The following is a 25,159-nucleotide window of genomic DNA, read 5'->3' as shown; positions in this document are numbered from 1 at the left end:
ATCAAACCCAGGTTGGCTGTGTGCAAGGCAAACGCCCTACCCCAGCCCAGAATACCCAGAGGATTAAAGATGGGGCACAAAGGAACAGTAGAAAATCTTTAACTGTTTCCAAGTGTTAAAAGGGGAGTTTTCATTTTTTAAAATGAAATTTCCATTCCGTTTCCACACGCTGAGCCCTTGAACTGTGGTTCTTTTTCTTATGCCAGAATATGTCGATTGCCAACTTCCAGGGCATCTTCTTAATTAGGCTCTTCTCTCCTAAGTTACTTTTTAATTTACCAACAAGTGCTATTTCACTCAACAGAGTAGATGTAAGTATTGTTTCAGAAAGGAGCCTTTCCTATTTTAAAGACAATTTGTTGTTTCCCTAAGGAAGCTGTCCACTGTGATGGCAGAAGTAGGGCAGACAGTGCCCAACTCTCTGTGTACTTTCTCTTACAACTTTTCACTCTGCAAAGAAGTTACGTTTCCCAGGAAGAGCCAAGTGGGATAATAGGGATGTATGTCAGCCCAGCTAATCTGCGTGAAGGCAATCTTTTTCTGTCATCTGGGGAAATATTTTTTTGTTTGTAATGTGGATAAAGTTTCAAAGTCAAAGACCCATTCATGGGCAGCTCTCTCATGGAAGCTATAAACATCTTTTCAGTTGTTTGTTTACTTGTTCCTAAAGATAATTTGGCAATGAAACTAGCAGGCTTTAGGAACTGAGGTTCATGGTTTTTATTTGAATAGTGTTAATCTTCTGCAGAACATTCTTGCTCCCCGACGTCGTAGAAAAATAAGATGTATTAACAAAACTAGAGTAAATGGAAATAGGGATTGTGAACGTAATTATGAAAAGTGCCATAGAAGAATCTGACATCTTAGACTGTGCTTAGCAAAGGTGATGTTCAAGCTAACATCATATCCCCGTTCATCAGGAAATGATTTTTAATCACAATGAGATCTATTCGATGTCTATTAACCATCTTAAAACTGGCCACAGGGCAGGAGAGATAGTACAGTAGGTAGGGCACTTGCCTTGTCTGAAGCCAACCCAGGTTCTATCCCCAGCATCTCATATGGCCCCCTGAGCACCACCAGGAGTAATTCCTAAGTGCAGAGTTAGGAGTGACCCCTCAGCACTGCCCAGTGTTGTCCAGAAACAAAACCGTACATGACATCAGACTGTTCCTCAAAACCCATTCAGCTATGATATTCATTCTTTCATTTTGTGATTTTGAACTTCTTTGAAGTGGAAACGATTACGGTCCAAATCACCTGGGAAGATGACTTAGTCTAGATGCTAGAAAGTTCCCGAAGGTACAGTGCAGAGGACCCATGTTAGGCCTGCTTACCCAGTCAAGGTCTGATGTAACTACAGATAATGACAGTCCCATCAAAAGTCATGATTTCAAATACTACTGAAATATGCCATTAAATCACAAGCAATAGGGGCTGGAGCGATAGCACAGCAGGTAGGGTGTTTGCCTTGCATGCGGCCGACCCGGGTTTGATTCCCAGCATCCCATATGGTCCCCCCCCCACCCCGAGCACCGCCAGGAATAATTCCTGAGTGCATGAGCCAGGAGTAACCCCTGAGCATCTCCGGGTGTGACTTAAAAAGAAAATAAAAATCACAAGCAACCAACAAGCACTAGAGCATGTGATAAAACAAAAATTTGTAGATAAACAAGACATGTATTGAAGAACCATTACTTGGCTTGTAAAATCATTCCTATGGCTCCGTCCCGCTCGAAGACAGTGGGAAAGACCTCATAAAAAGCAGGAGGAGACTTGAAAAGAACCAACTAATTGAAAATGTCCAAGTACAGGCAAACTCCCTGGAGAAAACCACTTATGTAATGTGATTTATGGGGTTCTGGGAAAGGTCAACCATACCAAAAGCACTACCTACCCCATCAGCCTTCCACAGGCCTCAAATTCTCGCATTACTCATCCTTCCCTGTTCCTTAGATTAGATACTTGTGAAAACTTTGAATTATTAATAACCAGTACCACCTTAACAGAAATATGTCTTGGAGCCAGAGATTTGGCTCAGAGAAGAGGATGCACCAGGCCCTGAGTTCAGCTCCTAACAATATCACCAACCAATCCCTGCTGGGTGAACTTCTGGTGGCCCTGAGTACCACTAGCCTCTCAGCACTGCAACATGGGCCTGCACTCTGAACTGTTGGACAGGAACTGCTGGGACCTAGTGTCACCATGAGTGGCTCCCAGCAACCCGCCAAGCATCACTGGCTGTGACCTTATAAAACAGTTGCTTAAAACGGAAATCCTGTCCTATAAAATGAGCTATTCACACATCCAGCAGGACCCTTTCAGAGGTGTCTGCCAACACGTAGTACTGGATTGGAAGAAGAATTAATCCATAACTAGTATCTCTGAAATGTGGAAAGGATGACAAAATTCTGGGCCCTAAAACAAAGTGGGTATAATAAAGAAAGTTTTGGGATTGGAGAGATAGTACAGCTAGTAGGGTGTTTGCCTTGCACGGGTCAACCCGGGTTCAATCCTCAGCATCCCATAAGGGCCCCCCACGCAACACCAGGAGTAAATTTCTGAACACAGAGTCAGGAATCACCAGGGATAGCTCAAAATAGAAAGAAAGAAAGAAAGAAAGAAAGAAAGAAAGAAAGAAAGAAAGAAAGAAAGAAAGAAAGAAAGAAAGAAAGAAAGAAAGAAAGAAAGAAAGAAAGAAAGAAAGAAAGAAGAAGAAGAAAGGAAAGAAAGAAAGAAAGAAAGAAAGAAAGAAAGAAAGAAAGAAAGAAAGAAAGAAAGAAAGAAAGAAAGAAAGAAAGAAAGAAAGAAAGAAAGAAAGGAAGGAAGGAAGGAAGGAAGGAAGGAAGGAAGGAAGGAAGGAAGGAAGGAAGGAAGGAAAGAAAGAAAGAAAGAAAGAAAGAAAGAAAGAAAGAAAGAAAGAAAGAAAGAAAGAAAGAAAGAAAGAAAGAAAGAAAGAAAGAAAGAAAGAAAGAAAGAAAGAAAGAAAGAAAGAAAGAAAGAGAGAAAGAAAGAGAGAAAAGGAGAAAGGGAGGGAGGGAGGGAGGGAGGAAGGAAGGAAGGAAGGAAGGAAGGAAGGAAGGAAGGAAGGAAGGAAGGAAGGAAGGAAGGAAGGAAGGAAGGAAGGAAGGAAGGAAGGAAGGAAGGAAGGAAGGAAGGAAGGAAGGAGAGAGAAACAAAGCAAGCTTGGTGAAAGGGAGAGAGACAAAGCAACTGAACTTTGATGCACAGCTGCTGTGTGCTAAGAACACTTCCAGGCACTTGACATTTATTCTTTTATTTCATCCTCAGAATAGCCTACTAGTGAGAGGTCATTAATCCCATTGTAATATTATTATAATACCTGTTATTTTAGAGCTGATGGAGCTATAAGCTCGAGGAGAGCATAACCTGCCCAAGTTCGCAGAGCTAATAAAAGGTCGAATCTGTGTCTAATCTTCTCCCGCAGTGATTGCAGGATGCTGTGTGTCCTTCTCTCCACAACTTGTGACTCAGAGATTCTTTCTGCATCGTGTGTTCCCCAGAGGACCCTGCACAGAACTTTGCCACATACTTTGCAGGCCCTTGAGGAAGAAAGGAATGAAAACCCCCAAAATCAAATTTACCATCTTCCTGACTTGCTCTAAATTAATAAATTTCGAGTAGTTGCTTTTAACCAGGAGACCTTACCTTAAAAATAACCTTCAGCAAAACAAGTCCATGCACCACGGTAGCCCCAAGACCTAAACCACAAATGTTTCATCAAAAAGCACTGCAAGAAGAATGCAAAAGTAGTCACTGAGCTCTTAAAAATGTTGTTCAAAATCATTTTGTCAATAGAGAAATGCATGATAAAACAATCCAAAACCCCTACCTGCCTACTTGGAAAGCTAAATTTTTTAAAACTTAGATCAATCCCCCAAAATACAACAGTGAAATAAACAAATAAAAATTAGAAACCAAATCACCAAGGGTGTAGAATACCTCTTAAATAGCATGAGTAAGAATGTAAAACGAAGTCATTTTGAAAAATAAATTGGCATTTTCTGATAAGATTAAAACATGCTTTTATCTCCTAACACCCAGGCGTGACACTTCTAAATACTTACCCAAGAGATATGAAGACACAGCTGTACACCAAGACCTACAAGAATGTTCCGGACACAAGTGCCCTAGAGTGGAAACAGCCCAAATGACCGTGAACAAGTGAATAGGAAAATAAACTGCGGTATTTCATGTCGCAAAATATTAATAGGCATGAAAAGGAAAGAGTTAGGGCCAGCCAGAGAGGTAACTGAAGTGCACGCTTTGCATGTCAGAGCCCAGGGTTTGATCCCTGACACCACACAAGGTGCCCCAAGCATCCCTGGGGATGTAACCTCCAAGCGTCAAGCTGGGAATAGACTCTGCGCTCCACCAGGTGGCCCTCCCCATCAGAAAAAGGGACATGAATCTCAAAAACTCATTGAGTTGTAGAAGAGACAAAGAGTATGGTGTCTGATGATGTTTATATGAACTTCTAGAAAGGAAACCATTCTACAGTGCTTAAAAGCAGATGAGAGGTTGTCTACTGCTAGAAGTAACGGAGTGTGAAAGGCTACCATATTTGGGCTTAACAATGATCGAAGCAAATGTGTGAGAGTTTCCTGGTTGGTCAAAACTCCAAGAAACGTACGTACACTTGCAAAATATATGCACTATACTTCAATAACATAAAATTGTTTTTTAAGCACAGCTAGTTATTATCCAGGACCCAATTGTATAGACACATAGGTTACATTTTGATCCTTTCTCCTCCATGAATTGCTCGCTCCTTCCTGTATCTCTATCTGCTCTGCAATTCTCTACACCCAGTGAAGGATGGCAACTCCATCTGTCCTGCAATCTTCCAGTGGGGTTTATTATAAAAATACCGCAGGACCAAAGCCAGAACTAATGAGCATCTTAGACCTCTTGGAAGAAGAAAGGCAATTTTTTGGCCCAGGACAATTGAGCTTGCCTTCAAATCAGAATCCGAGCTATTATTTTCTCTATACTGAATCCAAATCACTCAAATTCCTGAAATTCATCCATGGTTATTGTCTACCTGGTGCCAAAATATCCTGATGAAAAGTGAAACATTCAGCCAGTTGTGTAAATTCTTTGTCTCAGAATCTAAAAGCTCAGCTATTTGGCAGGATAACAGAACAGCTAAACAATCAACTGACGCTTATACTTGGAGATTATTTACAAGCCTTAGAATGGTCCAGATAAGATCTTCTGCAAAAATCAAAATGCAAAGGCTCAAAGACAACATCCCTCAATATTTAGCATGTGGAATCCAGAACATTAAAATCATGGAAATTTGGAGCATTAAGGAATCCTGCCTAACTGCCTTTGTTTACAAATCAAGATAACTGAGAAAACTCCTATATATCCTTTAAAACTCTAAGTTGCTTTGTCCTAAGAAAGCCCTTCTTCCCCTCTTCCTTTTAATCTCTGTTCTGATTTCCTCAGCAGCTACTAACACTCTCTTTAATAGCACACCACCACATGCAACTAATTTGTTAACCCATATGTCTCTTCTATTTACATTGCAACCTACCTAAGCACGGGACCATAAACTCTGTATATCCCAAATTCTAGCACACACAGGATGCCTGACGGTGATTATTCAATGAGTTTGGGTTGGGAGCCTAAATAAATTGCACTCCAAGTGCATTCTTTCATCATGCCAATGTTGAAATGCTGATAGTGAAATTTAACAAAAAAAACTATATTTACAAATAACCCTAGGCACTATAAAACTGATCATCTTAAGGCTTCGCATTCTTTAGATAAAGAAAACACTAATAAAGTAAACTGTAATAAGCCAGTATCGTTCTCGATGTTGGAAATATTGCAATTTATAAAAAAAATTAAGTACACTTTTTGTACTAGTTGATGCATCTATATCAAATTACACACAGTAACAATTGCATGTAATGTTTGAATGTTTACCATCTGTGAGACACTATTCTGGGAATTATATGTATATTAACTCATCCAACATATTTGGCACAGATCTTATATTTATTACTAAAACTGTAAAAAAACCTGATATTAAATTTCGAAGCTAAAGTCTCTTCCAGTTGTTACTAAATTAAGAACAAAATGATGACCTGACCTTATTACAATGACCATTTTATAAAATATACAAATATATAATAATCTATTATGTCCAATGTATTTAAACGTGTATAATGTTATAGATCAATTGTATTTCAATAAAACCAGGGAGAAGTAATCCAATGTACTGGTAATGCACAAAATGTTAATGTGTAAAATTAACTAAAGCAAATAAAAAAAATTTGTGACAATTGCTGAATTTTCCTTCACAATATCTGTTTTCAGATTTCTTGCCTCCAGCATGTGATAATTTTTCCTTTTTAAAAATCATCATTAGGGGGCTGGAGAGACAGAAAGTGGGTTGGACATTTGCCTTGCACACGAAGACTAGGGTTCAATCCTTGGTATCCCATATGGTCCTCAAAGCCCTTCCAAGAGTAATTACTGAGTGCAGATCCAGGAGTAACACCTGAGTTTTGTGGAGTGTGGCAAAAAAAAAAAACAATGTAAGTTTAAAACCTGAAAGTATTTTTCAATGTCAAATTGTTGTTTTGCAATATTTTGACTAAAAACACAAAAGGTTAAAGCCTAAACGTTTAGGCTTTCCACCTCTTCTTTCCCCCTAATCATCTTTCCCTGAAATGTAACCTCTGTTTTGTAACCCAGGGCCAAGGACTTGCCATCATTCCTTACTGTCTATTCCCGTGAAGTTTTTCTTTTTAGTTTAATTTGAAAAAAAAAGAAAACTTCTATGAACAGAGAGATAGTATGGGAGTTAAGGCACTTGCCTTGCAAGTGGTCAAGTCCAGTCTGACCCCCAGCACCACATACGTTCCCCTGTGTACTACAACATGTGGCCATTGAGCATAGAGCCAGGAGTATGGCCCAAAACCAACAGCAACAACACAAGTCCTTTAGCATGAGAACTGGTTTACAGAACTGACCTTACCACAATGAAGGCCAGAGGAGAGATTGGGAGCTGGACGAGGCAGAGAATGAGACTACAGTAGCAGGAAACGGACACATCCGGTGGAGATTGTGGTGTTGGAATGTGATATGTATGAAATCAAATCATGAACAGCATTGGATGTCACCATGCCTCAAATAAAAATCCTTTTCAAAAAATCTATACATTTTGGAGGTGTCATCGAGCCATTGCTGTTAGCAACTTAATATTTCCAAGCTTCACACAAAAACTATCCTGTTGTTCTCCAAATCATGCAGCATACTGGGACAAAGTAATTTGCAATTTAACCTCAAAATGAATGTTTATTCAATTAATTCAAATTAACAACTCCATTTTTTCAGTCACTTTTCTATATCAACAATAATTTCTTTTTTTTTTCTTTTTGGGTCACACCCGGCGATGCTCGGGGGTTACTCCTGGCTCTGCACTCAGGAATTACTCCTGGCGGTGCTCAGGGGACCATATGGTATGCTGGGATTCGAACCCAGGTTGGCCGCGTGCAAGGCAAACACCCTACCCGCTGTGCTATCGCTCCAGCCCCAATATATCAGTAATAGTTTCTGAGGTGACTAGTCTATCTAAATCCACAGCTACTGGATCTCCTGCCAAAGCAGCACACAAACTCTATTCAAGCCACTCCCAGGGTCAGTCAAGGATCAAAACCTCCACCTGTCCTCCATGTGCTCCTGGACTCCTCAGGCCAAAATCTTCCTTACTACCACAGGAAGGATCTGGGAGATGGAGGGTCTGGGCGAAGTCCAGCCTCAGCTCACAGCTCCACTTCCCTTCCATTGGCATAAAAATAGTGCTCTTCTTTCTCTGGTGAGTGATGCTCAGGATACACTTGAGGTCCTTTGGAAGATAGCTTGGAACTTCAAAAGGTTTCCCAGCTTTTCCAACTAATTCTAGGTTTTCAAAGTTTTGAAGAAATGTGAGGCTTTCAAAAATGTTCATAAATCAGGAGCTCTTATCCTGAACATTTGCTAACATTCTGTAAAAACAAAGAAAGGTTCTATAATATAGAGTAGAGGGCTGGGGTGTGTGGAGGAGGCAAGGTGGGGGCAGGGGTGAATACCTGTGTTTGCCCCATGTGGATGTGGTTTAAATTCTAACTATGGTTCTAATAACTTAACTCTAGGGGCACTGATCTTTTACATATAAGCTAAGCATAGAGCTTAGAAATGAATGAGATTGCATATTGAAAAAGACGAGAGGCAATCATAGGTATTTAAGGAATGCCAATAGCCAAACCAATCATACAAATTAGTGGTTACCGAAACAATAATGCCACTGAAACTATAAACTCTAAATTCATGATATTACTATTAGAATTTCGGGGAATATGCTTCTTTCAAGGCATGAAAGGAACCATCCCGTACCCTATAGGATTCTTCAGAGGCTAGACAAGCAATCGGATGTATCAGAAATATTGATGGGAGAAAAAGTAAGCCTTTTAATATGCATGTCAAACTTTAATATGTATGTAGAACTTATACATGGGAGAGACCTAGAAAAAAAAACTGAGTAACATCCCCATGATTTCAGATGTGGACTTTGAGATTTTTAAAAAACTTTCTGCTAAGACAAAGATTGGAGACCAGGAGAGTACAGAAAGAAAAAGGGAAGGTCATGGAGGCAGTTCCCAAAGAAGGTGCTTTGGGCCAAAGGCATTGCAGATTTCAGTTCCACTCTTCTCCTTCGGAAAGAGCTGAAGGGATTAGACCTTCTCCAGTTTAAGGAGGAAAAGGCCCTAAACTGAGAACTTTCATAGGAATCTTTTAAAGGTAATAGCCATTCTGCCTTCCATATTCCTCTCATGAAATTAACCTCTTGTCAGAGATATATTTGGGGGTAGCGGATTTTTGTTCCCCTGTACCTCAAAAGGCAATTTTATTTTCCTCTCAGTTATGTGCTTTTATCACAACTGTCATCAAGACTGTGACTGATAGGCAGTGTCTCAGCTCAGAAACACTGAGGGACAAAAAGGACAATAGAGATGGCCTTTTATTATATAGATATATGTATATATTGAGGTTCTGTGATTTTTCAATACTGTTTTTGGTGGTTTCCCAGACACATAATTCCAACACCACACCTATCATCATCACCTCCTTCCCCTAGGACTCCAATGCCCTCCCTCTCGAACCCACCACTACTACCACCACTATCACCAACTCAACTGTATGAATCAGTTCTAGTTGTGTTGCCCTTGTCCCTTTGTTACGACCTTGCTGTATAACTTGTGATTGGTACCACATATCAGAGAGATCATTCTCTGTCTATTCCTTTCCTCCTGACTGGTTTTACTTGGTATGATATCCTCTGCGTTCCATCCATGTTGCTATAAATTGCATCATTTTGTTCTTTCTTAGAGCTTCATAGTTTTCCATAGTGTATTCCATACAACTTCTTGATCCATTCACAGTTGGGCCATTTGGGTTGTTTCCACATTTTGGTTATTATACTAAGTGCAGTGATGAATGTAGGTGTGTGCATGCACACACACATATAAATCTTTTAAAAGTAATAGCCATTCTGCCTTCCATATTCCTCTCATAAAATTATCCTGTCAAAGATATATTTGGGATATATATGTACATTTCAGTGGAGTCTCTTGCCCGCACGCCTGGCTGTCTTCCCTGGGGCCCCTCGGAGGGGATGGGCTCCAGCTTCCCTCCCCACCCCAAGCAGAGCTCCCGGCGGCCGAAGACCACAGCAACCTAGTTACAGCCATGCTGGAGGCCCCTCTCCACACGGACAGGCCTCATGCATGAAGGTACCGGCAGAGGAACCCAGGTGTGTGTAATCCCATTAACGGCCAACATCCAGAGACTTAAAAGCAAGCTCCCAGAAGCGATATCTTTAGCCTACTTCTCCCTCTGGGAGAAACTGGCAATCTTCTGAGAGTTTCCTGCCCCCATGGGACAGCCTTGCAAGCTTCCCATGGTGTATTCATATGTAAAATCCAGTAACAAGCTGAATCTCATTCCCCTGACCCTGAAGAGCCCCCAGTGCAACATCATTAGGAGGGCGGAGTTGAGATAGACTTCTAAGATCTCAGAGAAAGGACAAAATGAGATGTAACTGAGCCCATTCGAGAAATCGGTGATTAACGGGATTTCATGATTCATGATATGTACATATATATGTATACTTTTGGATTACTGTCTTTGTGTTTGCGGGAATAGATGCCAAGAACTGGTATCATTGGGTCATATAGGAATTCTATTATTGGTTTCTGGAGAGATCTCCATGTTGCTTTCCAGATTGGCCAAATTAGACAACATTCCCACCAATAGTGGATGAGGGCTCCTTTCACCTCATAACCACTTCAACACTAGCTGTTTCCAGCCTTATTGATATATGTCACTCTCACTGGCATGAAATGATAAGAAATAATCTTATTTAAAAATTTTATTGAATCACCGAAGGATAGTTACAAGCTTTTATGTTTGGGTTACAAATCAACCTTTTTGAAGAGAATACAACCACAGTACAATGAAAGGAGTCATCTATGTTAAGCAAAGTCATATTATGCATAGAGAATCCAATTGTATGAGTGAGAGAGAGATAGAGAGAGAAGCAAAGAGAAACAGAAACAGAGGCTGAGACAGACAGAAAAGAAAGAGTCCTTCATGCCTTCCTCTTTCCTAAATTCTGCTTAGACAAGGGAACAAAATCAAAGCTTTCTCAGAAAGTACAGAAGTTAAAATTTTAAGAGCCAATTAAGGGATTTTCAAGGAGAGTTTTGCTTTATCCTATGTTTTTAGAACCTAAACCAGAAAACAAAATCAGACTCCACTTTCTATCAAAACTGTGGATTCTATTTATCAAATACTGTAGACTGCAGCACTGTCATCCCATTGTTCATCGATTAGTTTGAGCAGGCACCAGTAACGTAATGTCTCCATTGTGAGACTTGTTGTTACTGTTTTTGGCATATCGAATATGCCACGAGTAGCTTGCCAGGCTCTGCCATGCGGGCGGGATACTCTTGGTAGCTTGTTGGGCTCTCCAAGAGGGACAGAGGAATCAAATCCAGGTCGGCTGCGTGCAAGGCAAACGCCCTACCCACTGTGCTATAGCTCCAGTCCTGTAAAATGCAACTATTTGAAATTTTCATGCCTGTCTTAGATTTCCCCCTGCCTTTTTGTCTATTTTAATAATATTTTTTGATCTGAGGACCAGAATTACCTTTTATCATTTTTAGTTGAAACATAATAATGTCTTTAATCTTTTGATTTTAAGCTCGTTTTAATCTGTCAAAGTATAGATATTCAATCACTATAGTTACAAAACAATGTCATCCATTAAACTATGAAGAGAAGATAAATAACTTGATTATAACTATGGGTTTGGGTGCAGCATATTTCTCTACCCTCCAACATTTGACCTTGGGTTGGCTAAAACCATCCATCTTTCTGTGCTGAAGACCATCCCGTGTGTGATTTTACATGATTGCTATGCCTCTTAAAGGACCAAGAAAGAAGAGGAGGATTTTCAATCAGCCCAGTTATTTTTACTGCTGCTTTTTATCATAGCACAGGCCCTTGATGTGATTATGAATATTCTAGCACCACCCACTTTCCACCAGAAAAGCCTTTGTGTGTCTCTATTGTATCTCTATTGTTAACCACTAAATTATTCAGAAACCTGATTTTTTAAGGGTAGCTTAACTCACAAGCAGTATACATGAAACACATCTTATTCATCTTCTCAGTTCCTAGGAATTATATGTGATCAGATAGAATAATATCTTGATTTCATGCTTAACTTTTCTATATACAAAAGCATCATTTGATAAAATCATATACTTATTCAGTTTTCACATCCTACAAAAATTTTCCTAAGGGAGAGGAAATCACTTTGAAGAATACAAATTTCAGGGCAATGTTGGATAAAAGGTTACTCTATTATCTTTGATGCTTCTTCATATACACCAAAAAGAAAATCAAGGAAAGACTGGGAAATTTGGCAGTAAAATATTGATATTTTGCTGTCTGCTGTGAGAACTGAAAGTGGTGCTGCTGCTAGTTCCCTGAACCAGTTCTATAAGATTTATTTTGCAGCTCCTCCAGGCTGGCTTAATCCCCTCACTATTGAGTATCTTTAATAAATATCCACTACAAATCTAGCAAAACTTCAACCCCTGTAGAAACCCCACTCCATGTTGAAAGTAGGTAAAGGCATATACATGATAACCTTTAAGTATCTGTATTGCAAACCCCATAAAGCCCAAAAGAGGGGGGGGCAGGGAGGGAGAGAGAGGTAGGGAGGGAGAAGAAAAGCATCTGCCATAGAGGTGGAGGAGGAGGCAGGAGGAAACTGGAGACATTGGTGCTGGGAAATGTGCACTTGTAAAGGGATGGGCATTGGAACAGTCTATGACTGAAACCCAATCATGAACAGCTTCAGAGCTATGTAGTTGACTGTGATTTAAAAGAAAGGAGGGCAGAGAGGCAGGGAGGCAGGGAGGGAGAGGAAGGAAGGAAGGAAGGAAGGAAGGAAGGAAGGAAGGAAGGAAGGAAGGAAGGAAGGAAGGAAGGAAGGAAGGAAGGAAGGAAGGAAGGAAGGAAGGAAGGAAGGAAGGAAGGAAGGAAGGAAGGAAGGAAGGAAGGAAGGAAGGAAGGAAGCTACTCTAAAAGGAACTCAGCTATGATACTTCCAAAGGAAGTAAAAGTAGACTTGCAACCTAAACTCAGTAGCACTGTAGCACTGTTGTCCCATTGTTTATCTATTTGCTCGAGCGGGCACCAGGAACATCTCCACTGTGAGACTTGTTGTTACTGTTTTTGGCATAGTGAATATGCTATGGGTAGCTTGCCAGGCTCTGCCGTGTGGGAGGGATACTCTCAGTAGCTTGCCAGCCTCTCCAAGAGGGACAGAGGAATCGAACCCGGGTCTATCCCATGCAAGGAAAACGCCCTACCCTCTGTGCTATCGCTCCAGTCCCAAATAATAACAAGTAAAGGAGCGCCGGGGTGGGGCTGACCAAGTCTTTTCGGTATTTCCAGTTTCTTAAATTGAATTTGCACTTTGAATGGAAAGATACCATTTTGCTTTTCAAATCCAAACATCTTCTCTAACGCAGCATGCACAAGTGGTGGTAGTCCCTACCCACCCTGCCTCCAAATTCTGCATCATAGAGATACAAATAACCTACTGATCTTCAAAGAGAGGCTTCTTTCCCCTCCCTGCCTATGTGGCTGGCCTTCTCTCTCTGGGTAATCTCTGCTTCGCTGGGTTCCTTGGCATATCGCCATCCTGGTAAACCTTCTTGGACCATCCCTGCTTTTTTGCTTTCTCCTTCCCCAACCCTGAAGAAGCAGCGAGTCCCAGATAATCTGCTCTTCGCCCGGCCTCTGTTCCACTCACCCCTGGCTGCTCCAGCTATGCTCAAGGATTCAAGCTTGTGTGTCCATGTGCTGGGCCTCCACATCTTTCCCTCAAGCTACAACTTCTCCCAAAAGTTTCCATGAGCATCTTCCAAATAATTTCCGAACTTCATGTCAACACTTGCAACTCAAAATACACAACAACACGATAAATCCTTTCTAGGATTTATTGCCCATTTTAATGACTTGCACTACCACTGTTTCAATTATGAGACTGAAACCCAGAGAGTCGTATTCCACCCCACCCTTTTCTGCCTTCTCTAGCGTTTTACCGGTTGTGAAATCCTGTCGTTTCTAACTTCCCCAGCATTTCTAGCTTCTGTGTTTTCCTCCGCCATTTCCCCAATCCAAGAAATCCTCACCTGTCACCAGGAACTTGTCTTGATCTTTAATTCATCTTTGAACAGGCAAAAACGGGTAAGTGCCAGGGTAACCAAGTCTGAGAGTTATTGCCCAGCAAACTCCATCCTCAATATGCATCTTTTTTATTTATAAAAACACATCTATGACCTCGTTACCTGCTTTTTGTTCTTTTTCTAGTCCACCATGTTGTCTTGAGTATAGAAATACTCTTTGAGGACAAATAACTGTTGCCATGGGTCGACTCTTTGTGCAACCACCAAGGGCAAGAAGCAAGAAATAAAACAAAATGGTTAAACTCAGAGAACATTTTATTAGAAATAAAAAAGGGAGGGGAAGGAATCAAGAGAACTGCCATTGAGCATGGAAGGGGTCTAGAGGGGACTGAGAACGAGGAGGGATGGGGGAGGTCAGGGTAGCAGTTGGGGGCAGAGAGTAAACCCACTATCTTTTTATGCCTTTCTAACTAGGGAGGTGAGAGAAGCTCTTTATTTTTAATCTTACTAAACCTCAAGGCTGGAGCAATAGTACAGCGGGTAGGACATTTGTTTTGCACATGGCTGACCCGAGTTCAATTCCCAGCATCCCATATGGTCCCCCGAGCACTGCCAGGAGTAATCCTGAGTGCAAAGCCAGGAGTAACCCCTGTGCATTGCTGGGTGTGACCCAAAAAGAAAAAGAAAAAAACCTTTTCAGTAAATCTTCTTAAGCCTCAATGCTGCTGTTCTCCCATCTTCAGGGTCCCTCTGATCTTAAGGGCAAGACAGAGACCAGCAGGATGCTAACGTGACCATCGCCTTTCCTTTGGTGCCACTAGGCTGGACCATGTGACAATCTGTTCATTCCGTCATTTTCCCTAGACATATCCAGCCTAGTACCTCTTGTGCCTCGTTTTTCCCTCTATCATAGCCACCATGTAAATAGAGAGAAATTGTCAGAGAGGCTCTGGTGACACTGGTAAGGGGCTAAGTGTGGTTTCTACCTATGCTTCTGACACTTGTGAACTTGAACTTGGAGAAAAGATAATGCCTTCAAGTTTTGAGATCAGGCATTTGAAATGCCTCTGGGGCATTGGACAGGTTTAGCCACAGGAGTTGGTGTCCATCGCTTAAAGTCTGGGTTAGAGAAGGATGACTAGAGTGGAATGATTGGGACTACAGAGTCATTTTTAATTATAGTTTGGCATATACGCTCTGGTGCTGGATGTCCACATGCACCTCTCAGTTCCACCGCTATTATTAATTTCTTTAACCTCTTTCACTGACTTTTATTACTTGACTTCTTTAACCTCTCTATGCCTCACGTTTCTTATCTTTAAAATGGGTGGTTTTGGGGAAGTACAACCAGTGGTACTCAAGGCTTATACGTGACTCTGTCTGTATCATTCAGGGATCACTCCTGACAATGCTTGAGGTGATGGCGGGCATGGGGTGGGCGGGGCATGTGGTGCCTGAGATCAGAATGGGCTTGACATATGTAAGGCACATGCTTTAATCTCTGTGTGACCTCTCTAGTCCCTCAAAATGGGCTTTTAAAAATGAGCTGACCCGGGTTCAATTCCCAGCATCCCATATGGTCCCCCACGCACCACCAGGAGTAATTCCTGAGTGCATGAGCCAGAAGTAACCCCTGTGCATCCACCAGGTGTGACCCAAAAAGCAAAAATAAATAAAAGAAGAAGAAGAAGAAGAAGAAGAAGAAGAAGAAGAAGAAGAAGAAGAAGAAGAAGAAGAAGAAGAAGAAGAAGAAGAAGAAGAAGAAGAAGGAGGAGGAGGAGGAGGAGGAGGAGGAGGAGGAGGAGGAGGAGGAGGAGGAGGAAGAGGAGGAAGGAAGGGAAGAAAGAAAGAAGATATTGAAAAAGAATCTTTCTCTCTAAGCTCTATATCCAGTTCTTTGGCAGAGATTCTAAGTTAAAGAGGAAGATATAAATAAAAGAAAATCATTCCTTCAAAGCTATAAGCAAATAGGCTAATGACCAAGCATATGTCCATTGATTTTCGTGTCATTAAAAGTCTCAGTGGAGAGAACCCTTCAGCATTGACTTCCATGCTCTTTACCAGAAACCTAGAGACGAAATTCAGTCCTGGGAGCATTCAGCCCTGGGTGGCGTGCAGGGAGGGGCTGCCTGTGGTTCACGCTGGCTTAGAAGCTCAGCAGAGACATGCAAGAATAAAAAATAATTTAAAAAAAGAATAAAAAATAAATTAAAATAAACCAAAGGCCAAAGACAATAAGCTGCAAGCAGGACAATTACGTTCCGTCTGTTTGACTATTTCCCCCCTCCTATTTATAGCGTCTTCTCGCTTATTAAAGTTTCCAGTGAGGTCACGTTGCACTGCTCTGGGGGAATGTGTTGACTTCTGCCCACTCGGATCCACCTCCCACAAGGGGCAGTAAGTGCCAGGGTTTGACCAAGAAAAAGAAACCAGTTCCCAGGCAGGCTCATGGGGCCCTAAACAGCTGCACCGGGAACTCGAGGCCACTCTGGGAAGCTCAAGGCCAAGGCTTGCTCTAAGGAGAAGATCCTCTGGATCTTTTATTTGTGTGGAACCTTGACAGACACTTCCATGGCCATGGACACTTGGAGTTCTTGAAGCAAAGGGCAGGACACCTGGCTCTGCTTCCCTTTGTGATGCTGAGTAAGTCATATTACGTTTGGCTAAGAAGCGTTCATTCACTACCTGAGGGATCAGGTGACGTTGCAGCAGCCCGTTTCTTATTGCTACCACAACTGAGATTATATTGGCTCCCTGCAAAGCCAGCTGCTGCCTTGGGAAACTCTCCAGAGCTTTGCCTTCCTCAGTCACTCACTTTTCCAGACTCACACAGGCTCCACCTGTTATACGGGCCATGTGCAGTGCATGATTTCATTGGTGACATGCAGGCAAAAAGGTGACTAGTGGGACCCATATGTCAGCTCTTTCCTGAATCGCTTCAGGAAGCGTATGCATCACTTCCAATCACTTCCACCCCTGTTAGTAGGGGCGGGGAGGGCAGGAGAAGGGCTACATACAAAGCGTTCTTTAAAAAAAAAAAAAAAAAAAAAAAGGGCCAGATCCACAGATCGAGAGAGAGACCAAGAGCCGGGAGAGAGGCAGAGAGAGAGAGAATGAAGTAGGATGGGAGAGGAAGAAGCAGGAGGAGAATCAGAGGAGAATGGAGAAAGAGTTTGGAATAAACTGCGGTCTTGCAATACTGTTAAGAATAGTGTTCACAGCAGAATCTCCAACCCCGCGCCAGGCTTGTCTTCACCGGGTCACCGGGGCACCTCTGAGGAGGGCAGGTTGAGTTTCCCTCTCTGCCCCAAGCACAACTCCAGCAGCCAAAAACCTCCAGAACACAGCCACAGTCACTCTCAAGGCCACTCTTCACATGCTCAGATGATCCTCACCCATGAAGGAACGGACAGAGGAACCCAGGTATGCTGGACTCATGGCTGAGATCTCCAAGCCTGCGCAGATCGGGACTGGGCCTCCTCCACCCAGGTCTCGTTTTCCAGTAGCTTGGCAGTCACACCCACAGCCCCCCACCCCACGTCATGTAATCATCAACGGTGAAGATCCAGAGACTATAAAATAAAGCTCCTGGAAGAGAGTGATGCAGTATTTTCTAGAGCGCATGGCCACATTCATGGCTATGCAACCTCTTATACTCTACCCATTGATGTACCTAAAGTAGCACACGTGTATTTGGTTTTAACATTCTTGCTTGTATGTACGGGATTAAATGGTGCCCCAGAATGAAATACAACAACCATCACACACTTCCCTTTTATTGTGGTGGGAAGATGCTCGCTGGTTGGGTGGGTGGGTGTTTAAATATTACCTGTAATGAACTACTCTGAACTACTTTATGAAAATTAAATGAATAAAAATCATAAAAAAGAACACCTGATTTTCTGTCAAAAGACCTGCCTTAAAATCTGGATTCTGGATCATGGATTACATTGGACAACCGTTTTCTTGGAGCTCAGCTTTCTTTATTCTTAGATTGACAGTACTAGTGACCTAGCACAGAGTATCCTTGTGAGAAACAAATAGCTAATTAAAGAGAAAATACCTATCCCGGGTCAATGGAATCATTTGGTAAACAATGCAAATGGTTCATTTAATCATGCCACAACTTCAGAACCAAGGTATGTACTCTGACATCCTTCCAGGCAGAAATACTGAGCATGATATAAATGTTCCAGAAAGAGCTGTCTTTAATGGAATTCACTTTGGGGGGATTGGATAGGAGAATTTTCCTAGCACTAGTGAAGTACCTTGAAGAGAATAGAAATGTAAGGCATGGGGCAGAATCCATGCACAGCCTGTAATAAGTGCATAATAAATGCATGTGGTGACTGTTATTTCTTGTCTCTTTGTGAAATGGAAGAAAGTGAAAAGAGCAGGAAGGGAGGTGGGTTAAGAGATGACAGAGATGGAATATTTGGGTCATAACCTAAAATCTGCACGTTGAAATCTAATCTCGTGAGATGGAACTGAAAGGCAAAGCGTTTTCAGCTAGTTAGGTAAGAGGGGGTGGGTGTGCGAGCTCAGGAACGTTATTCCGTGCCCTTAGACGAAGCCTGAGGGCTAGCTTGCTCACTTTCCTCCTCTGCACCCCAGAAAAGCATCCTCCCGATCCCTCAACCGTGCTACATCCTGGATCCAGTCCCCAGAAACTGTGAGCCATAAGCCTCTGCTACTTCTAATGCACCAAGTTTGTGACCTTTTGTCTTTGCAGCCAAAACTGAGATGAGAGAACAAATCCGTTCTTGGAACATTGCAGCATATAGTATGAAAGTCTTCAAGACAAAAAAAAAAAAGTGGAGGATACGTCTTTTCGGGGATACATCTTTCGGTATGCATATGCAGAATTTATTCTGTTTCTTAGCAAGAAAGTGCAAGGAAAGATCATTCCTTCCTAGAGTCCGGGACACCCAGAGGCTTCGCCCTAAACTGGACAGGGCAAAGTCCATGCAAAAAAAAAAAAAAAGCAGAAAGACAGGACAAAAGGCAGCAGCTGACCCCGCACCCCCTCCTCCGCACCGTGAACAGAGGTTGCCGCAGCCTCAAGGCTGAGTCAAAAGATTCAAATACGACATTCTGAAGTTGCTCTAATGATCAGAGCTGTTGCGGGGCCACGGACGCCTTCAAACCAGTGACCTTGGCTGCTCGTCGCCATGGTAACAGCGCACAGCCCCAACCGCTCCTTCCTGTGGGGGCGGGAACATTTCAGACACCAGGAAAGGCGAAATCGCGCTGAGGTTTTTCTCTCCGGTGACCCTATTCCCTTTGATAGACGGCGTCCTCTTCCTGACCATGCAGTCTCCTGAGAAAACCGGCCAGTAACGAGGGCGCCTTCAGCTGCTTTGCAAAATCGAGGTCCAAGACACGCGTTTGTAAAAGCAGAACCTGGAGTGGCTTTTGCCTTGGGTTTCCCAGAGCGCTGGGTCCCCTGCCAGCGTTGCCCCTTTCTTTTCATAACCGGCTCCCCAAAGAGGAGTCCCGGCTTGCCCTGGGCTTGCCCTCCGCAGGTGGACAGCGCCAGCAGGTGCAAAAGGTGGGGGTAGGTCCCCCGTGCTACAGGCTAGGGAAAAAAAGAACAGACCCAGCAAGAACAAACCAGAGCAGGAAGGACAGTACGGATGGTAGCGTCTCTGCCTGGCACCCAGATGACCCGGGTTCCATCTCCAACATCCCATATGGTCCCCAGAGCCCACCAGGCGTGATGCCTGAACTCAGAGCTAGGAGTAAGTCCTGAGCATCACCGGATGTGCCCCCAAATAAATCACTGTATCACTGTTCTCCCGTTGCTCATTGATTTGCTGGAGCGGGCACTAGTAACATCTCCATTGTGAGACTTGTTGTTACTGTTTTTGGCATATCAAATACGCCATGGGGAGCTTGCCAGGCTCTGCCATGTGGGTGAGATACTCTCAGTAGCTTGCCAGGCTCTCCGAGAGGGACGGAGGAATTGAACCTGGGTCGGCTGCATGCAAGGCAAACGCCCTACCCGCTGTGCTCTGGCTCCCCAAATAAATAAAAATTTAGAAAAAGAATAGACCTCTGTGCAAGCCTCATTCACACCCTGCCTTCCTCCCCTCCGGACTCCCTCCCCTCCAGCAGGAGGCTGGATTGGGGGTAAGACAGAGATGGGTTCAGCCCCACCCTGGCCATGTGCCTTGAGGTTGGCCCAGAGAGCATCTGTGCCACCAAGTCTGTGATCTGCAGTTGATCATACACCTCACTTGGGCCGGGCGCTGGAAACGCGTGTCTGGCCACGCAACCCTCGGACCGCAGCTCTGCGCTTACCCCGGTCCACTTTCCAACCAGAAGCAAGAGCCCAGAGTGTCTGCTGCTCTCTGGCCCCACTTCAGCCTTTCCCCCGTTGTTTGGATCCCAGGATGCTCTCTGGGAGAGAAATCTTCTTCTCAGCAGCATCCCGGCCTGACTTTGACGTACGAAGGTGTAATTAGAACGGCATGACCCAGGCAGGGTGATCCATTTACCTCATTCCCTAACATTTAAGCTCTTTAAAATATGTTTCTAATATCTTAGGTGCATGGGGCCAAATTCCCTTCTCAGTTTTTCACATGCTTGAGTAAATCCACACAGACTAAACCCCTTGGGCCTTAGGTTCTGCTTAGAAGTTGTTTCTTTCTTTCTTTTTTTTTTTTTAAGAAAACAAATATTCCATTAAAAACGACATAGTGTACTCTGCATATTTTTAGGACAATTAGAGTTTAGAATTCCCTCTTCTTCCGCCCAGGGCAAAAAAAAAAAGTTTTTCTTAACTCTTTCCTGACCAGGGATAACTTGAGATTAGGAAACCTGAAAGGATGTTCTAGTCTTTTTAAATAATCTGCTCAGTCAAAGTACCAACTAGAGGGTTGAGATCCTTGATGGCTGTTTGTGACAGATCCAGGGACCCTGGTCCCTTGGCCAGATAAGCAGTTATTTGTGAAGCTAGTGGAAGCATTAATTAGAAACAGAATCCCTGATGCATAGGAGACAGAGAAGCAGGAAGAACGGCTCCGTCCACCTTCTGCTTAATACAAAGTGGGTCACTGAGGCTGCTCCTTTGTCTGTAGCTCTCCTGACCATGTCCTCGAGATCATTACAGGGAGATGACAGCAGCTGGCAAGCATGAGCGCTGTGGGCAAAGCAGTCAGACGGAGAGGGAGGGACAGGGAGCAGGCACCTTCTCGCTGAGGCCCCAGGGGCGGGCGGGAAAGGAGGGCAACCCTTGCTCACAGCCCCTGTGCGTCCCTTTGCTCCTGAGCTCATTATTTTGTCTATTGAGCGGTTCCCTACCCATTCCTCTGAGCTGCTGTGGCCACATGTGCAGAATCTTTGCCAAGCCAACGAGCAAAGCAGGCATTTTTCTCACAACCTAATTTAGAACAAGAGGTTAGCGGCAGTTACCATGAAATGCCATGTTTGCATTCAAAGATTCCCTGACCCCCACATTAAAAGGGGGGTATATGTCAGGCCACTCCGTGGTTTGTTTTCATTCCTTGTGAGGTACCTCAAAGGGTTAAAATCTCAGCCCCACTTGCTTCTGGAGGGGGCCCCAGATGAGCTGACCTGGCAGATGATCCCAATCAAGGAAGTCTCGCTGACCAGTGCTCAGGGATGCCATAGACACAGGGGCTTGGGAGGAGGGGGCAAAGAAAGAACTCGGGACTTCCTAGAGAAAAAAAAAGTGTCTGTTTATTTAAATTAAAAACAATATTGTGACAATGACAAACCATTAAATACAGAAGACCATTTTCTACAACTCCATAGAATGAGGAGGAAGTATATACATCACTTTTCCTAAGCGAGATAAGCTCTCACCAAACTGCAGGATGAAGCAATGGAAAATGTGACAGTGCACATGTCCGTCGCAGTCGAGTTTCAGAATTCAAGTGATTCCAGGCAAGAGGCCAAACTTAACTTGGCTTCTTTCACCTTAAACAGCCCCTTTGGAGTAAAACCATACTCGGAATTTTAAAGGGAATGGATGCCCCCTCCGTGGCCCCCTCAAACATAAATTTCCTCCAGCTCTGTGTAAAAGCAAACTGATAACCCAGCCCCCGCGCTGTTAACCCTTCCGTGAACACAGAAATTACTGCTCTCTCCAATCCGGGAGAATTGCTGGGTCGGGTTCCCCGCCCCCACCCCCCACCAGCCTCTGTGTTTTTGTCTTGTCTTCTTTTTCATAGACATCAGTCGGAATTTTTGCTGTGTTTCTCTTCCTTCACATCCTGCAGAATCAGTCTCACGGGTCTGCTACGGAGCTGTTCACCCACAGGAATATCAGGTGGCCCTGGGCTCACATGTCTGGGCATGTTTTGTCTTTGAATCCCTTCACTAAAGGGTTAACACCCACCACCCAGAGAACTTGGTGGCCTGTTGGGTTAGATTCCAGGCTGGCTAAGCCCCCCTGCACCCTGCAGGGCTGGCTCAGTGATTCTCCCTGAATTTCCCAATCACGTGGCCTCAGAGTGGCCCACTGCTTCTTTAAGAGAGCAGCTCCTTTGCAGACTCACTGGCCGAGGGAGAAAGCGTTTGTCCAAGCTTCCTCACACCAGGCCGCACAGCATTTATCAGAGTCTTAAGAATCTCAAGACATCCTCCCAGCCCCCTGGGGAATCTAGATCATCAGAAATCTCATGAAAGCAGTAAAGCCTCTTGACGACATGCCCAGGACCACACAGCAAATCCGTTTCACAGCCCAAGATCAGGAAACACAGAACTTGGACCCCGGCTCGGGGCATTCTCCGCCCGACTTTGCCCCCGCTAGGTCTCAACTACGTGACGAAATCCCATACGGTGGAGGCCCACATGTTGTCCCGGTTTGGAAAACAAGGCTGGGAAAAAAGCAGCAGCAGAACTAGTGGTTTGGCCTTGTTCAACCCCTTCTGGAAAGAGCACGAAGAGGAGCTCTCTGCACGGCCATTCAAAGGGCAGATTCGCTTTCTGGGGAAACCCTTGCAAGGCGACACGCATGTCATGCCAGCAAGCAATGCCGGGTAGTCCCGGGTCAGGCCCCCGGGTCCGAGGTTCACCGAGTCAAAAGGGATCACGTCCTCATCCTCCCAGCCAGCGTTCGCCCGCCTTTGAAGTTGCGTTTTTCCCCTCAGAGTTTGTCAATGGGAAATCCAGCTCTCTCCCACCAGAATATCTTCCACCACGTTCCTCCAGTTCCACCCACCCAGAGGTCTTCTGAAAGTAACCCGCTGGGATCGCAGGCCACAGGGACACACTAGAGGAACTCACAAGCAACCGCAAGAACAGAGAGCTCTGGGCAAACGAGCACATCAGAATGAGTCCTGCACCGGGCATCGGGCGGCCCTGGGTGCAGACAAGAGGCTGCAGGACCTACCGGGAATCCAGTGAGGAGGCCGAGACCAGCATTTGCACCTGCTGCATTCAGGAGTCCACGCCCCCTAAATGATCAGCCTCAGCCCCTTGGCGGGGTGCCAGGGGCTGCTCAGGTGATGCCACACCAGGAGTCCCAGTGCCCCTTTGCAGCTGCCAAGCTAGCTCCAGCTCAGCCTCATCCTCCCCCCCTCCACCCCCTCCACACACCCCTGGGAGGGTGGGGTCCGCTTAGGGTCTTTCTAAGGGGGCAGCGGGCAGGGCTGTCGTGACAGCAGACACACCAAGTGTCCCTCCGCTCTCTAGGCTCTGACCGTCGGGGCCACCTCCAGACGCCCAGGATGTGGTGATGGGGGGGTGCTAGGAATTCTGGTGGATGTTCTCCGAGGACGAGCCCTCGCTGCTCTCGTTCAGGGGCGTCTCGGAGGTCTCCTCCAGCTCGTCGTCCGCGCCCTCCTCCTGGATGGTGAGGTGCACGTCGGGCGAGGAGGACTCGGAGCTCAGGCTGTCCCCTTCCATGGAGCAGAGGGTGCAGGCCAGGGCGGGCGCCACGCTCTCCTGCAGCACGTTCAGCATGACGGGCACCTGCGCGGACCTCGGGCCGGACCCGGGGCCCAGCGGCTTCATGGCCTCGGCCCACAGCCGCTCCTCGTCCCGGTACAGGAGCAGCAAGCTCGCTCGCTTCTCGCGCCGCTTGGACTTCATGTAGCCCAGCATGATGCCGAGGAGGAAGACGCCGTAGAAGGACATGACCACCAGGATGTAGAAGTACTCGTTCCCGTTGCCGCTGCTGCTGCTGCCGCTGCCCGCGCCGGGGAGGTGGGACTCCAGGGGGCCGCGTGGGGTGGCGGGGCCGGGGGACGTGCTGTTCAGAGGCTCCATCTCCAGCATCGGGGCACTGCTGCTGCTCGGGCGGCCGGGGTCTGGGGGAGGGGAGACGAGGGGGTGGGTCGCTGCAGGTTAGAACTTCGCCACCGGCCCAGGAGCTGGGTGGATTGGGGGGGGTGGGGGGGCGGAGGAGGAAGGTGTGCACCCAGAAAGCGCCAGAGCCAAAAGGCTTCCAAATGCAGCAGAAGCAGCCAGCGGTGAGAGATGGCACCAAAGAATCCCAGGGGCCGGCTGCAGGGGCAGCGGGAAAGAGGACTTACTGGAGGGTCTATGTATGCATTGCCTGTGCATTCCACAAAGCAAGCACGTCCAAGAGCAACGCTTTCTCTTTCGTGCTTGTGAAAACAAACAATAAAGGACAGAAGGGAAAAAATGCAATTAAGATGCGGGAGCTTAGAAAACAGCAAAGAGTCTTTAAATCACTAGTTTTTTTTTTTTGCCCCCAAACCGGGTGAACAGAAAACATAAACATGAGAAATTTTGCTCCTCGGACTTAAGTTTTCACTCAGAACATAGTATCCTGAGAACTAAAAGAAAAAAAAGTAAAAACAAAAAAAAAAAGAAAAGAAAAAGAAAAAAAAACAGAAAGAATAAAAAAATAAAATAAAATAAAATAAAATAAAAAAGTAGTGTCCTGAGAACTCAGACAAGTCCGCCTCGTCCCAGGGAGAAGCCGCCTTCCCGCAGAGGTTTCTGATGCTGGTAAGTGCCTGCCTCACTTACCAAAAGCTGCCAAATTCATCCAGGGTCCTGAGTTCCCGGGTCCTGTCTCCGTCACTCCTGCTCCGAGCCGGCTCCGTCTCTGACACTCTGCCGCCGCCTTCGGGATATATAGTCAAGACATGCATCGTCACGTGTTCCGGGAGGAAAATTTACAACAGAGCTGGGTCGTGGCAGAGTGAACTCCAAGGGTTGCGGTTCAACTCACACGACTTGGCAGCTGTGAGAAGAAGCTGGCTGCAAAAGGGGGTGGCACGGTTCCCCACTCTCCCCAGTGCCCCGCGACCCTTATCAGGTGGCCTGCAAAGAAGTGGGGAAAGGAAGGAAAGAATGTTTCCCCCCCCACCATCTAAACTGCATCCCAGAGTCCGCTCTTGCTGGAAATCACTCCAGCCGCCCCTCCCTGTGGG

At 44.9% G+C, this 25,159-nt stretch overlaps 1 protein-coding gene across 1 annotated transcript; it reads right to left on the bottom strand.

Moving 5' to 3' along the window:
- Positions 1 to 23,361: 23,361 nt before the first annotated feature.
- KCNE4 (potassium voltage-gated channel subfamily E regulatory subunit 4) lies at positions 23,362 to 24,839 on the bottom strand. Its single transcript, XM_004617119.2, has 2 exons — positions 24,753 to 24,839; positions 23,362 to 24,064 (listed from the first exon to the last, which is right to left on the bottom strand). The coding sequence occupies exons 1-2, from the start codon at positions 24,769 to 24,771 to the stop codon at positions 23,502 to 23,504; spliced, it is 582 nt and encodes a 193-aa protein (XP_004617176.2). The 5' UTR covers positions 24,772 to 24,839; the 3' UTR covers positions 23,362 to 23,501.
- Between the last annotated feature and the right edge of the window lie 320 nt (positions 24,840 to 25,159).

Source organism: Sorex araneus, chromosome X (genome assembly GCF_027595985.1).
Source record: "Sorex araneus isolate mSorAra2 chromosome X, mSorAra2.pri, whole genome shotgun sequence".
Lineage (NCBI taxonomy): Eukaryota > Metazoa > Chordata > Mammalia > Eulipotyphla > Soricidae > Sorex > Sorex araneus.
The sequence above is the reverse complement of the archived record's forward strand: the minus strand, read 5'-3'. Positions and strand labels throughout refer to the sequence as shown.